Source organism: Anas platyrhynchos, chromosome 7 (genome assembly GCF_047663525.1).
Source record: "Anas platyrhynchos isolate ZD024472 breed Pekin duck chromosome 7, IASCAAS_PekinDuck_T2T, whole genome shotgun sequence".
NCBI classification, from domain to species: domain Eukaryota; kingdom Metazoa; phylum Chordata; class Aves; order Anseriformes; family Anatidae; genus Anas; species Anas platyrhynchos.
Window position 1 is genome coordinate 19,860,876 of NC_092593.1, and position 16,221 is coordinate 19,877,096.

Consider the following 16,221-nt stretch of genomic DNA (forward strand, 5'->3'; position numbering starts at 1 on the left):
ATGCTTTATTTCAAATGTTTACTTTAAAATGAAATTACATTTCTATAAATCAAACTCTCTGTAGTTGATATGTTCTAAATTGAAAGTATGACACAGTTGCTAAAAAGTTGGCAATACCATTCATTTTGCTCACTGCTTTTCTTTCAAGATTTGAAACACATGCAACCCATCTCCCTCTCCCCAGCACTGATGTCTGTTTGTAGTTGCAGTGGGTGGTCGCAAGCCTGTAAGAGGACTACCAGAAGAGAGCCCTCCCAAGACTGGCAACATGCTGCTGGACTTCCAGGAGAATGTCTCCTTGAAGGAAAAAATGGCTCTGTATCAGGCTGCTGTGTCCAAGGCAGAGAGCAGCAACTGCTTTGCCAATGTAAGATACCAAAGTCTCATTACCTTCTTAATTCTATGTTTGCTTTGTGCAGGGACAGATTGCCACCATCTTTATTTCTACAAGCAAGCTATCAGATGGATCACAGGGTGGATCAAAATTTAAATCTGAAATTAGGAAACCTACATAGCAAACATAGTCATCCATCAGTCTCTGTCTCCACCAAATAAGATTTTTCATGCTACATGCCTTTGGTCTTTTGGACCTTTTGGGTCTTTTTGGACCCTTTAATTCATGGAAGTACTCTTCTTTTTAGTCCATTTTTACCTGAACTTCACTTATGAGGACCGTAGGCATGCAATGCGGTTATCCTATTTGCTCATGATGACAAAAAGAGGCAGTTTCTTTATCACAACAAATATTGTCTATTGCCAAATAATAAAATCATATTCAGGAGTACAGTGAGTTTAGAGCTCTTACTGCTCAAACTGAAGAATTTGAAATTACCACATTATAAAATAGCAGCCATTCAAGATAACGTACATGAAGAGGTACCATTTTGTAACAGAATTAGCTAACTAAGGCACAGAAATACTACAGAACACATATATTTTTACCATCGCTGAAAATACTAACTAGAAGTTGCAGCTCAACCATCTTGTTATCAGGAAATGGAGGCATTATGCTGCCTTGGTACAACACTCGAACAACAAAGGCCTCTGTTACACTGGAATTTCAGCGCACAGGAACCACGCACCTTTCTCTTACTCTAAACTAGGCCAGAGTTAATTCCTGTCAGTCAAGGTGCAGTGGAAAGAGTCTGACTCAGCTCTAAGCCTAACCAGCCAGCATCTCTGTCTATATGCGAGAAGAACTGTAGAAGGATTCCCAGTCTTACCTTGCACTTTGGTCTTCAGAGGAGTGGTTTGCAGCAGCTGAAGCGACCTGGGGGCTCAGGTAGCCCGGAAGCCACCTAGTGGAAGCAGACACCACCCATGCTCACCTTCTGAGTCCAGGTGTTTTCAAACCACACAATTCCTGCCCACTGGCTTCTAATTTCCTTTGTGTATTCCTAATTGCTTTTGTGTACTCACAGCAGATTCCTGCCATTATTTGGGCCAAGAAGGTTCAAATTCCCTCCTCCCACAACTGCAAACAATGCTGCCATTAGCTCTCTCTCCCCAGAAAGAAGAACTGTAGGAAGCCTGACCTGTGCTGAGAATATATGAACTGCTTCATTTGCGTTCTATGACACTTTGCCCTTTCTTATATTAAACATATTAAGTTCCATTAAAGGAAATCAATATGTTTCTTTAAAGGACCATAATTGCATTTACCTACTTTAAATACCTTCAAGTGGCTCACGAGGTGTGCCTAAAATGTTCATTTACTACAGTAATTACTCTTTGCATATCCATATATATATATATATATAGGATTGTGCCATCTTCATCAGTTTTTTAGGATCTGTTTATTTATCAGATGTTATGTACTAAATTTACTTTTTTTTTTTTTAAATAGCAATTTTTATTACAAGATAATGTTGAATTACTGGATGTTTTATTTCCTGCATATTGTTTAACAAGTTCAAATGCTTAAAGCTTTTTTTCTCATACCATCTAAGAAGCAACACACAATGGACAGAACTGAGAACCTGAGGGCAAGGACACTCTTCTGACCTTTGTCACTATTGTTAGGGAAGAAGGATCATCTCACAAAGGCCTGGTTTAAGCTCTCTCTTTTTAATTCATCAATAGCTACTGAAAAAATACAGAGAGGGCCAAGTAGCAACAGCAAAGGCAACAGAACTCAGAACAGAAGATGGAAAAGCAGAGGATCGCTCTGAAGTGATTGCTACTAGCAATCAAGTACATGGGAACTATTACGTTGGTGTTAAAGGTTTTGGTCAAACATGCTTATTTTTTCATATGTAGTCCTTTAGTTCTCCAAATCACAATGTATGGCTCTTGTGCAGTAGTCTGTGAACTTGTCAGATATGCAATTTATGACTGTCTGTCTGCTGATAAATGTGTAATTCTTGCAAATAAAGAATATTACATGGCTAAAAATGTGACTGATCCCTAAACTTCAGAGAAAACCACTGAGGCAGCAGTTTAGGCAGAGATGAATATGCAGCTATACCAGCAGGATCTATTTCACACAGTAGCATTTACTAATTAGTGTTAAATATATTATAGAGTGTAAAATTTCAAAAGGACTTGATAACTTTCAGGTCCTAATTTTGGAACAAAAAATAAAAAGTCCTAGAGTAGGCCAATAAGATTTAACAATTAATCTTAGCAGTATGTATATGATATGTATTTTGATGGTAACTGTAAAATAATTGTGTTACTCCTGTATCTATTCTGAATACTAATGTACATTCATTCGTACTGTTGAAATAACTAGAGTTTACAGACTATATCAGTTCAAGCTGTATATAAGAGGGTACAGATAAAACTAAGTGCTTCCAAATTCTCCATTTAAAATTAATAAGAATTATAGTGTACTGCTCTTAAGTAATTAAAAAAAAATCAACTTGTGGAAGTATGTTCTTACTGTAGATGCATAACAATTGGCCTTATTTTATCATTCCAGATTTCAGAGAAAAACAAGTCCTGCACTGTGCCTGGAGGCCTAGCTGCAGTGAGGAAACAGTTTGAGAAAGGGCAGATGACCTCTTCAAAGATCACCTTTGCTCGCTCCCAGCACCAGCACAAATCTGCACAGGTAACGATAGCATTTTTAGTACTAAAAGATATATGCCCTGCTAAAGAGTTGGTGGGAAAAATATGCTTCATTGAAGAATTTTCATTATAATTAAGACAATGTTTCCATAGTGTTCATATTCTCAGAATTTTCTCTTCGAGGATGTACTACAGTACACGTGCAGCAATCTGCATGTCTTAAAGCATATTTATGATATAACCAACCAAACAAAAAACACAACCACCAGATATCAGAAATGATGCAGTATGACACGTCTAGGATACACAACAGCATAGTAAAGCAGAGTTTATCTGGAGGATGGATGTTGTGCCCCTGTTGCCTAAGCAAAGAATAAATTAACTCAGTCACTGCAAACAAGGACCTATGAAAAGTTTATTTCTCTCTATGACAGTGTTTTAAGCACTGTTTTATGGGTACTGTCTGGATCTTCATCAAGCTGTTTCTCTCCACTTCTCCCTGATTCTGGAGCTAGTGAGGGCAGTCTGGTCCACAGTACAATGGCACTATTTTGCAGTGATAACTTATAGCACACAGTAATGCTGATAGCAGTATTTTTATGGTGGGAAAGAAAATAAATATTACATGAGTCCACCTGAGTTTGTACAAACCCTTATCTATTGCTGGGTGATGTGAACTCCATCATTACAGGGAACTCCGTCTTACATAGTAGTAATGTTTTACTGCTTTTCAATTGAAGAGATGAAGGAGTATGGATAAAGATGCACAAGTAAAAAGGAGAAATTTAAAAATACACTAAAAGTGTAATTGATTTAAATGCTGAAACAAGACCACAAACTAATCATCACTATAGTGATTGTTCTACAAGTAGTTTAGTCTAACAACTGTAAAATCTTTCTATTAAGGGCAAACAAGAAGGTAATGAAAGAAATGCTTGAGTAAGCTAAGAACAGAAGAGAGACAGGAAATTAAAGAGACCCATGTTCAAGGTCACAATAAAAAAGAGGAAAGGCAAATTTCAGATTTCAGGAAATATCAATAAAAATTAGCACAAAAGCAAAGACTAACTTTCTTCAAAAAACAGCTCTTCTGACTACCTAGTTTTGGGTAGACACTAATTTATCTAGGTAATCTTACTAATTACAGTAAAAATTAATCATAAAGAAATAACACAGTGCAAAAAATAATCCTAAATGACTTTTTTTTTTTTTTTTTTTTTTTTGCCTGGACTTCAGGTATTCTTTTATTAACAAAGAGACTATTAACTTTTTTTTTTTTTTTTAATTAACTTTGTTGCAAGTATTTACACTTGCAACTGGCATGTAAAAACCCGAGTAAAACCTTTTTCTCGGAAAATAATGTAAATTCATTTTTGTTCTATTTTCATTCATATCTTTCCCTCTAACGTTGACTTCTACTTCAAATACATAACTTGTTTGCATGTACTTTTATGGTGAGGTGTTCCAACCTTGCTGCCATGGAGAAATGCAGAACTGTTTAGAAAAATGATGTGACTTTTTCTCTTACTTAGAACCAAAGAGTTTCATTCCTGTGATATGAAGATGAATTTTTCCTGGCCTAACAATTAAGTTTAGTTCTCTATGAAGCCACTACGATGGTTTCATTTCTTCAACAAAGCTGTGACCTCTAAGCACATTTAGTAATGTGTGTCTATTTGATAACTTTCTCTCAAATCATCAGCAGAAATGGTCATGTTCACAGGAAATAGAGTAAGACTATATAGAATAGTTTTAAAATTTAGATTAAATAACTTACGGCAAGACCATAAAATCCCATTTATATCTAACATAACTGCACTCTCATAGAAAATGGGATTATACACTTAGGTAGCTGAAAGATTATTTGAGGTCACTGAGTCAATCCTAGGGCAAACTATAGAAAATGTGTTGTTTGAACACAGATTTCCAGAGCTGGATAAATCCAAACCAGTAAACAAAGGTTAAATAAGAAAACAATATATTTTTTTTAACAGTAATCTAAATTGCTGAACATTTTACCATACTCAAATATTGCATAACAAGTGCATGGGTTGTCATTCAAAATATGTACATCAAATATGCAAGTACTATTTAATTATTTATCTTTCTGTTTTTCTCAGACCAGTCATCACTCAAAGCTCTCTTCATGACAAGGGAGATTTGTTCCTAGTGAAAGGTGACCAATTATTGGTAGAAAGCACTAAAATCTTATCCAATATGCTGAACAGCAATGAAAGCTGACCACAGAACTGTGATGTGCTCACAAACTCAACCTGATTGTTTAAAGACCTAGTATTTAACTTGACCACAGATCATGAAAACCTTTTGTCCACAGCCACTGGGCTGAGAAGAGGTCATGATCTTCAGTGTTACTGTTCCGAAAATACCAGCCTGGAGTTGTTTGCTAGCTTGCAGTCTGGAGCACAAGATATGTTTGCATATGGTAGAGCTGCTCAACATGCAGCTGAATGACGAACAGGCTGAGATGTTGTGAGAGCAAAATAATTACAAAAAAATTGGCCACAATATTCCGCACATCAAACCCACAGGTTGCTGTTCTTCACTGCCAAAATAATTAGATGAACAGTATAAGCAGAACATTAAATCAGTGATTTAAAACAAAAGCAAAAAATACACAACATTCCAAATCAGAAAAGAACTGTTACTAACCACTCTGGAAATGAAAGTAATTCCTTTATCTTGCCACAGAAGCTGTAAAATCACAGTTAGAACAGTTCTGAAGGGCACAACAGCTGCTCAGACAAAATCTCATTATCCAGTGTCAGACACAAGCACTTTCTGGCAAGTGAGCTTAACCTCCTACATAGACAGGATGAGTGAATTATATTGAAAGTATCTGATTTTCACTCAACATAGTACAGTAGTACAGTATGCCAGGAATGACACAGGTATAGCTAAATTGCCTTCATTGAGGGTCATTCCAGACAAATTTTCTAAGATTTCTAGAGTAGCAATTGCCAATTTTCAGGTGATTGCAGAGGATAAGATTGAATAACATGACAATTTTAGTGAATGGAAAAAAACTAACTTTTTAATGAAAATATTCCATACAGTACCCAAAACAATATAAGTATTTGCATAAAACTAAGCAAAGCTGACAAGTCATAAAGATGAAGTGTAGAATTACTTATAAGAAATTTCTGTAGGATTCTTACAGCACTGATGTGCAGATGATACCATAAGAACATAAATACGTAAAAGAACATAGCTTTGAGGAAGAAATGAAAATACACACCACTGAGTCCCTCTATTAATAATTTTGCAGATGAAACTTAAGAGTCACAATCTACTTCTGCTGCATAAAGAAAACTGTAAGTTGGTACAAACTGAACATTTAGAACAGTAAGTTCTAAATATGCTAATACATAAATGATATTGTCTTAGCTAACTTCATACAGAGTTAATATACGATTATTGTAATGCAGTTTAAAATAAACATGCTTCAGATAGGAGTGAGTAAAAGGCTTCCTGTACTTCTGTGAGGTTTTGGACCATTTGATCCCCTTGATCAGTTGTTTTTTCCGTACATACATAAACTTACATACCTGTTTTTATCTACACATGTATATAACAGAGTATACATAATTTGATTCTCAAGACAATTTTATTTTTGTAAGGGAAAGTGATTTTTGTCTGTTGTCAGAACAGAGGAAAACTGCGAAAATGTCAATAAGATAAAGAAAACCTTGGTCTAAAATACACGGTACAGTTAATGAAAAATCAAATCTTGGCATATTTTGCAGTAAGAATTCTATATGAATTATTACAGGCACCAAAATTGATGTATGTGCTGCTAAAATGTAAACTGCATGTAGTAAATACAGTTCTCTTCAGTAATATAATCTGAATACCTAGATAAAAATGCACTCTTGTGATATAATATATACAGACATTAATAACATTTAATACTTTAAAAATATATTAAGAATTTTCTAAATCCTAACAGGTAAAAAAGTTTGAATTTTACTTTTACACAAACACATACCCTGTTATATTAAGGAAAAAAAAATAATAAAATAAAAAAATTTTGAGCGTTACCTTTTCATGGTAGCTTCCACAAGTATAGTGAACTGTTAACTGAATGCACCTGTGTGAATTGTTTTCAACCACAAATTTGTTGCGTGGTTTTGTAATGTTGTTCAGTCTAGCCTTGCAGTTAATAAACACTTTACTTGATTTAATAATGGACAAAATTGTATATTCCACAGAAAGAAACGAAGGGATCAAGTTACCACAAGCACAACTGTTAACAAACATTAAACCTAGATCATGATCTTCAGCCACAGTCCTGTAGTGGAAGCTGAACTTGCGCAACTTAATAAGAGCAACTTTATCCCATGAATACCATCAAATAATTCTTAAGGACATTCTCCAAAATCTATGTGGTATACAAAACTTGCCACACACTCTAATGCTGCACACTAAATTAATCCTATCCATATCCTGCAGTTGGCCATTGCAGAAGGATGGATAAAACCAAGGGTCTTCCTACTCTCCACTTGTTTTGGATAAAGAAGCAGCATTTTACCGACTGTCAATGTAATTTCAATTAGCCATTGTGACAGACACAGAAAACATGAGGACCCCCAAGTCCCTCTTCCTCCTTTCATACTCAGAACCAGACCATGTAATTATATTGTCAAAATCTAGCCCATAATATTTAGGCTGCAGTTTGGACAGCTATAGATGTCACATTAAACTATTACAACCTTTTGCAATATGGCAGCTACTCCATAAGCAGTACAAAAGTTATAGCAATAAGGCACTACTGATGTTCAGATTAGATTTGCTTCCTGACTGACTACATTAAGCCTCATTATATTCCTTTTTAATACCCCATACCATAGACACATAATGACTATCATGAACATTTCATATGTCTCATGAACGAGCTTTTCCAGTAATAAGAGCTTGACTTACATATCTAAAACATTCACTTTGGAATGGAAAAGTATATATTATGTGACAAAAACCATATATATGCATAAATATATTGAAAAGCATATCCATATAAAATGAAAAAGCATATTATACCTATACCCAAACATCCTCATTAAGCTGAGAAGACATGGAAAAAATTGCACCCCATTTTCTTTTAAACTTGCTAGGGTGTTAACTCTACACCTCCTCATGTTGTGTGGCTCTCTCAGTTTACACTGACACAGCTTGCACATGTACATAATGCTTTGACTTGCCCTCATCAAGCTCCACCTAACTTTTACAGTTCAAACTTCTTGGTATATAGGGTTCCTTGTGGTGCTTTTAACCCGCTAAATCATCACAGCACACTGTTGTAAATGAACCATTTGGGGTTACGCCTCTTAAAGTAGAATTGATTTGTGACAGCCCTTCACAGGCAGAAACAAAAATCCCGATTACTGTTAATTATGCAATTCTTTGCATTTGTCTTTAGGAGACCTCAAGAACCACTCAGCCCCCAGTATCAAGCAGTACCAGGGAAGCTGAACGCACTGGAATGACTTCCAAAGAAAGCCCAGTGGAAGCCTTTCAAACACAAGAGGTAACTTTGTCAATTAAGAATTATATCATTCAGCAGGTATACCGAGATGCCGATCCTTACCTGCTTTGCCTCTTACTCCAGCACTACTTCGTACAGCAAGATCTTCCTGTTCTGCCGATAGCTGCCCTCATATGGCAGTGCATAACAATGGTTTTTGATTGGTGTCCTACACAGTGTTGTTTGAATGTGGTAATGAATGGGGTTTCCCATTCATACTTTTCTGTGATGTTTCAAAGACAGTGGCAGAAATGTGGAAAATTCTTACATGTTGCACTAAATCCTGCAGTAAAGTGAAGGTTTTATGCACAGGTTTCTCGCGAGGAGCAAGTTATTCCGGAGACAAATGGGGCTTCTACACTGATGCAGCACACTGATGAAACAGGTAAGTGGCTTGATAGAAAAGGCTCATAAAGGAGCATACTGAACCAAGTTCTATCTTTACTTCCACAAAAATGAGACTGCTCTTAGGATACAGATATGGAACATTGTTCCAAGTTGTTCAGTGCCTCCCTCCTCAGCTAAGCACATTCGCTGATCTCAATGGGACTTAAGAAAAGGTTTACATTTTGGTACACGGAGAGGAGCTTGGCATAAGGAGGTAGCTTCAAATATGTGTTGAGCTGCTGGAAAGAACTGGGCATTTTAAGAGTTGCCTGAAAACATATGCAAATGCTTGCCCCTGTATAGACAAAATTGTGGATGATAAAGGCTCAATTTATAGCCAAGTGGAAGAGGCCTGGAGACCACGAGCATGGTGTTGATGTGCAGCTTCTGCAGGTTAGTCCTGGTATTAGATTTCACACGTTAAGTTAATTCAATTGCAATTCATGTACGGCAAAACAGCAGGCAATAATTGTGTCCCTCAACAATTCTTCTGTCTTTTTTTGTATGGATTTCTGTTCATGACCAAGCGACTTGCTAGAGTTCTGCAAGAGTAAGTATAATTAGTCTAATGTAATAATGTTTTACAATTCACTGATCAAGTAAATTTCACAAAAGGCAGGGTGAAGGGAAACAAAATCACTTTTTTTTTTTTTTTAATTATTATTATTCTTTCCATTACAGTAACCAATGCAGCTATGAATGAGGATGTCCCAAAGATTTCTATGCAGCTTTTAAAACAGCAGTTTGAAAGGATAGCTGAGGAAAAGGTTGTTCCCTCTGACAGAGAGGCTGCAACATCTGCACAAGTTGGACAGGTCTGTAAGAGGAATCTTGATGCTAATTAGAAGTGTGGAAGTTTACATGTTGGTCCATCCCAGTCTGAATTTCTGTTTTCATTATGTAGTTGCAATTAAAAATGAAACCTATGAATGTTGTAGGAATATGTGGAGTTTAGGAATCAAGGGCACATAAAGCAGTAATAAGTACATTTACTAATTCAGCAAATACTTCTACTATATGACAAACACAACAGGAAGTAGAACTCAGTAAACACTTCTGCTTTTCCTATACTCCTCTGCTGAACGTAGTCTCCCCTTTCCTTGTTTGCAGTCTGTAAATGTATATAATTTTTGTCACTAGTTTCTCAGAAACACAGAAAATGTCAGTTTGAAGAAAAGAAAACAAGCGTAATCCACACTCTTCCGAATGTGCAGAAGCACTGCACCATACTCTTGAATTCTCTAGAGGACATGTCCGCACAGCCACATGGATGTTTCAAATGCAGTGACAGAAATCTTTCAATAAAACGTACCACAATGAGGAACAAGCATCAGCCGAAACTCACATCAGAGGTATTTCTGCTGGAGGCTGTAAAAACCACTAGGCACATGTTAGAAACACAACAGCTGGATAGAGTTTGGCAGCTCTACTCAGTGGACAATGTTAACTTGTTGCAACAGAAGTCAAAACTCAAAGAGATTAAAGGAAATGTGAAGAGAAGCATGTCTTGAAACTCAGACATCTTATATTGTCAGAGGCAAAGACCGAAAAGTATAATTGTTCACAGAGAAGACACTGGAAAAGGGGATGTAAGAACTGCATGCTGGTTGTTGGTAACACAGCCTTTAGATGTGATTAACACAGCCCCAATGGAAATTCAAGTTGCATGTGAAACCTCTTTGGAGGAAAACATCAAAGTTGTTTGCACACAAGGCAAAATGTTTATTTTGAAACACAGCCTTTGGAGACTTGTATTGAAGAGGATTCAGAGGAAACAATCACTGCAAAGGAAACGTTCTAAAGGATGAACATTTCCAGAAAATGCTAGATTTTTGAAACTCAGGCTCTTGAAATTCTAGAAGATAACGACAACACACCTCTTCCCTTACCTGAAGAAATAATAGGAGGTGATGTAACAAATAGTAAACATTTATTTTAAAATATTCAAGGTGATGAAGGCAAGGAATTTAAACAAATAATGAAAATTGATATTCAGGCTGAGTATGTTTCAGCTATGAAGAATAAATCTGAAAACTAATCATTAGACTCGGTAAATTTCAGTTCAGTGGAACTTATAAAAAAAACTATTCAAAAAGAGGATATAAAAAAATAAAATGTTTTACATTGCCATTGGCTTGTAGAAAACCATTGAACTGATGCTATAAAAGAAAACAAAGCTGACAAACCCTCAATCAAACTTATTATAGACATAAAGGTGGGGAACATGACGAAAAGCTGCTTCTGAGACTTTCTCTGGGCCAGTCTGAAGATGAATCTGAACATATTAGCACCAAGAAAATCATTAGTGAAGAAGAAGTAATAGAAGTAAGTGGTGCAATGTAGTGAATAATGCTTGAAACCCAGTCACTTCATGCATGCAGTTGCTGGGAACAAATCCAGGCAATTAAAATAGGAGTCCAAGGAAACTCAAGTCAGAAGTTTCCACTGTGACCCAGTTCATCAGACAAATGAGAGCTTTAAGGATCCAACACTATTTAAGCCTCAGGAGTCAAAGGTGAGGGAACCATTGTGGCAGCCAAAAAGTACAATAACTTCTGCTGCTTTCAGAATTAAAATCATAAACACAATTTTAAAGAATGATACATATTCTTTAAGAATTCATACAAGTGAGGACCTGGTCTTGCAGTTCAAAACTTCCTTGAACAACAAAATCAGAAGTGTCAAACAGGTGAAGTCTGTGTGGATGAGATGCTCCCTACACCTCAGGAACCACAGGTGAGGGAGCCATTATGCCAACACGAAAGTCAAATTGCTTCTGCTGCTTCCAGAATTAAAGTTATCAATGAAATCCACAAGAATCATAGAGATTTTGTAAGACATCTGATTCAGCAAGGAATTTATTTTCTGCCTGAAAAAAACGTGCAATGGTTTGAAAACACTGGAATCAGAAGAAAAGAACAAAGATACAAGCCTTACTATTAAGAAAAAAAAAAAAAAAAAAGGAAAGAATTGCAATGGAGGATCACCAAGATCACAACAACGGGATATGCTAGTGGAAAACCACATCCAAAAGAGGAGGGACATGAGTCAGTATTACTCACAATCCACATGTTGTATAGTAACACACAACAGGATACAATAAAAGGCTAAAATGATATAAAACTAACAGACTTCTCTTAATTTTTGCTGCCCATCTCTCCTTCTGTCTCGCAAATCTTTTACCATCTTTCGTTTTCAAGGGTATTTGGCTTAAGTGATATGTCAAACGCATGCCTAACAAATACTAACAAGTGGAGGTTTCAGGCCCTTTTTGCTAATGTAATCACTATATTTCAAATAGAACCAAAGAATTACCTAAAATTCAAAAGAGCATTACTGTTGCATTTGACAAATAATAATATGCACGGAATGCACCTGATTTCTTATCCTTAGAAATAATGTAACATCCTCTTAACCGAGAATGGAGATCCATGCAGTTATATAAGCAATGAGTTGCTCAGCCCTCACTTGTCTGTTCATATGGCTTTCATAGTAAGTCATAAATCAAGACAGAAGAGCTGTATGGATGTTCCCAAGCCCAAAAGATTGCCCATTATTTCTTTCTGCCCTTTTTGGTAATAAAATAAACCTTCTAACTGTGCTTTGTATTTTACAGAGAACTAGTTTCCTTTAGAACTAATTACGCTTAATGAAAGAAAGGATTTGATAGAGTTAGCTATGTTATTGTAGCTAACTCAGTCTTGAAAATTCACTCAAGTAAGTAACAGGTCTGAAAAGGAAAACTGTAGAAGTCAGAAATTGTAGGGTCCAAATATGCTACAGACATCATAAATGTCCAGATTGCAGCTTACCACAGCAGTAGAGCTCCCTGATGTGCTTTTGGCACAATGAAAGAAAACGTCCTCCTCAGAATACATATCTTCTACTCAATTCCACTTATGCTGGTAAACCTTTCATTACCCTATCCCAGTTCAAAAAACATTTATTAGACATACCAGGGAAACATAGTGCCTATGTAGTAGATTGAATAGTCTTTCTAAACGTATGGATTTCTGAAAAGGTACAAGGTGCATAGCTTTTCCATTTTCAAAGCATTACAGTTAGTTGAACAAAAATGAAACCCTCAAATTGATATCTATCAGCTCATGGTAACAAAATGAACACAAGTCTTAACAACAACAAAAAATATTTCCATGGACCTTGTACAGTTAAAAATAAGTTGCAATATGTGGCTTAGACCAAACTGTAACTTTCTGATATTTGCATCTAGAAACTGCAGCTTTGGGAAAATGAAATATGCAAGCTCTGTCAACAGAGAGTTTACCCAATGGAACGCCTAGTGGCTGACAAGCAACATTTTCATAAATCATGTTTCCGATGTCACCACTGTAGCAGTCAATTAAGGTAAGAACTAACACTGCATGTTCATTCATAGAACATCTGCACTTGAATAAAAAATACACAACTGGTGAAATTATTTTCAATATGTGGTGGTTCCCTGCACTAGCAAACTACTCTTGTAACCTCTATATGAAATGCAGTGGTTACTGCTCTAACAGACTGTAAAGGCTAGCAGTTCTGATTTAACACTTCTGAGATTAGCTATATACATTTAGTCTGTTTCATCTGGGAGCCGAAACCAAATCTAAGTGAACACAAAAAGGCTAAAGAAAATTGTCGTGGCAATTTCTCCTGTTTTCTAGGAAAATTGAGGCTTTGGTCTTCAATATTATGTAGAAAAAAAAAAAAAAAAACAACCCCTGAGTGCTACAGAACACCTTGTTTGAAAGCTCATGATGCAGTAACTGAATAAGTTTATGTTATTTTTTAAATCACAAGGCATGACTTCTCCTTTCAACAGATTAACTTAGAAATTTTATGGGAATTGGCAATCGAAGAATTTAGACACTAGCTTTTGGGCATCAGAATTGGCCGATCCATTGAATTTGCTCTCTTTTTGCTTATCCTTCCTTTATATTTACTGTCATGTAGGCGTACTTGAATTATCAAGTGAAGTGTAAAATTCATGGTAGATGTAGGCTATATGAAAGTGTAAAACAAATTTTCTTCCATTTGGCAGCTTGGGAAATTATGCATCTCTCCATGGACAAGTATATTGTAAACCTCATTTTAAGCAACTTTTCAAATCCAAAGGAAATTACGATGAAGGTTTTGGACACAAGCAACATAAAGAGTTATGGAATTCTAAAGATCAGTGTAGTTCAGCTGGCAATATTCATGCTGAAGAAATAAATCCCATTCACCGTACACCTGTTGATCCTAAAATAATTACAGAAATTGATCAAGACTTGTACTCAGGTACTGAAGGTATCCATCCTGATATTTTTGATAACAATTTAATAATAAAATCTACAGAAAGAGGTAAATTAAAGATGACATGGCCTCCTCCAACAGATGATGCAGCACCTAAGAAAACATTTTCTATTGAAGAAGTAGCTAAAGTAAATAAGCCAAAGTGGCCCCCAGAAGGCTTTGTGCAAGAAAGCTCTAGCTTGCATGCCAATAAACCTCTGGGCAATAAAAAGAATCTGCAGAAAGGAAATGCTCTGAGAGAGCAAAAGGAGAATGACACTACAAATGCACAACAAAATCAACACTCAGCCTTTAGCTCCCTGTCTGAAAAAGAAGCTAGGGGTACCTGTAAAAATAAGGACACTAAGGGAAAAGGCGATGAAACTGAGAATGTGCAAGGTAAACTGAATAAAACAGAAGGATCACAGATTAGGGAGGAAAGTGGAAAGGGAAATAATGAGTGTGATAATGTGGTTGGGCATAGTGTTGAGAAGGAGCGAGATAAAAAAATTAACGGAACTGATGATTTCGGAGTTGTACAGGTTACTAACATTGATGAAGAAACAGTCCAAAAGAATCATAAAGAGTTCAACTTCAATAACAACAATAACAATTACACCACGTTTTCACATCCAAGCATTTGTAGGCAGGAAACTGTTTTCTCAGCTCCATCTAACGCAGTGACAGAATTAAGCCATGCAATTTGCACTGCATCGCAGCATGCCTCTGAAAAGCTGGAAAATCAGTCTGGAAATGAAGAAATATTTGAGATAGCTGAATCTTTTGAGAGCTATTCTAGCAATACTGTACCTGTTTCACTGGATGAACAGAATTCAGAAGATAAAGATGCTGTTACCTCTAATAGTGTTGCTCAATTTAATAAAGATGCCACTTGTCAGAAGCCTTGTACTAATAGCATATTAGTTCTAAAGGAGGCAAGGAATACATCAATCCCTGTTGACAGTGACTTGGTATATATTGGGGAAGAATCAAGAAATGACAAAACTGTAAATACTATTTTATCTGACACCATGAAAACATCTTTTCTTAAAGACTACCTCATTTTAGACTTCGGTCCAATAGACTCCATAGACAGAGCTAAAAGCATCTCCAGCCCATATTCAAAAGAAGACGGGAACTGTGATAGGGAACTGAATGATATTAATGGCTGTCAGGAAGATAAAATAGTCCTGAGTGCCCAAGAGTGACAGAAGCACAAGTTTAGATTTAGTGAGCTCCAGATGTACAGTTTTTCCAGCATCCCAAGAGAGAAAGTCAGGTCCAAGCAGCTCACTGTAGAAGAGCAAATTAAAAGAAATAAATTCTATCATAAAAATTAACAAAACACCTAAGCAATCAGCTATGTCTATCACTTATTATCAAGTATGTGGTAAATTGAAAAGTCTTCACTTATTTTACAGTACTTCTTAAATAATTTAATATCCAGAGATTATATATGAAAATGTGTATTATATACCATTAATTGTTTAGACTTTATTTACTTAGTTTATATTTAAGGAAATGAAGAGGCAAAAAAAGAGGATTTTTTTCAGTCACCAATTAAAACAATACATATTTCTATGTTCCTGAACACTGCAAGTCATGTTTTACTATATGACAGTTTTTCAGAAAGATAATAAATCAGTTTTACTCTTTATCATTTACAAAAATGTTAATAGGTGAAGCACCTGGTGTGCACAAAATAAGGAAAAATATATCCCTATTTTTTGTATGTATTATTATTACTGTAACTGAGCTGTTGCTCCATGACGTATTAAGCACATTCATTGTGTTAACTTATACTACAAGATTTTTTTTTTTTTTTTGTAATATCATACAGCACTTAGTTTGAAACAGACTCTGATTTTTGGCTAATATACTGTTTTCCTATATTTCTAGAGTTGCTATGGTATTATATTGGATGACAAGGGAAAAAAAAAAAAGTATTTAAATTTTAAAGCAAATAGGATAAAAACAAACATCATAGGCAGAATTGGAACAGGGTTTGG

The 16,221-nt window shown here is 35.8% G+C and overlaps 1 protein-coding gene across 1 annotated transcript; it reads left to right on the top strand.

The window, feature by feature from the left end:
- Nucleotides 1-268: 268 nt before the first annotated feature.
- XIRP2 (xin actin binding repeat containing 2) lies at nucleotides 269-15,652 on the top strand. The gene is made up of 8 exons (XM_072040419.1): nucleotides 269-367; nucleotides 2,924-3,055; nucleotides 8,447-8,743; nucleotides 8,864-8,936; nucleotides 9,620-9,753; nucleotides 13,170-13,303; nucleotides 13,980-15,416; nucleotides 15,471-15,652. Exons 1-8 carry the CDS (start codon nucleotides 269-271, stop codon nucleotides 15,550-15,552), a joined length of 2,388 nt encoding a protein of 795 aa, XP_071896520.1. The 3' UTR covers nucleotides 15,553-15,652.
- The last annotated feature ends 569 nt before the right edge of the window (nucleotides 15,653-16,221 follow it).

Bases quoted from the DNA above. Each gene is read 5' to 3' on its own strand.
- XIRP2 (XM_072040419.1), top strand. From the start codon at position 269: ATGCTGCTGGACTTCCAGGAGAATGTCTCCTTGAAGGAAAAAATGGCT. The intron at 8,937-9,619 runs GTAAGTGGCTTG...TTTCCATTACAG, and splicing joins GCAGCACACTGATGAAACAG to TAACCAATGCAGCTATGAAT. The intron at 9,754-13,169 runs GTCTGTAAGAGG...ATTTGCATCTAG, and splicing joins CATCTGCACAAGTTGGACAG to AAACTGCAGCTTTGGGAAAA.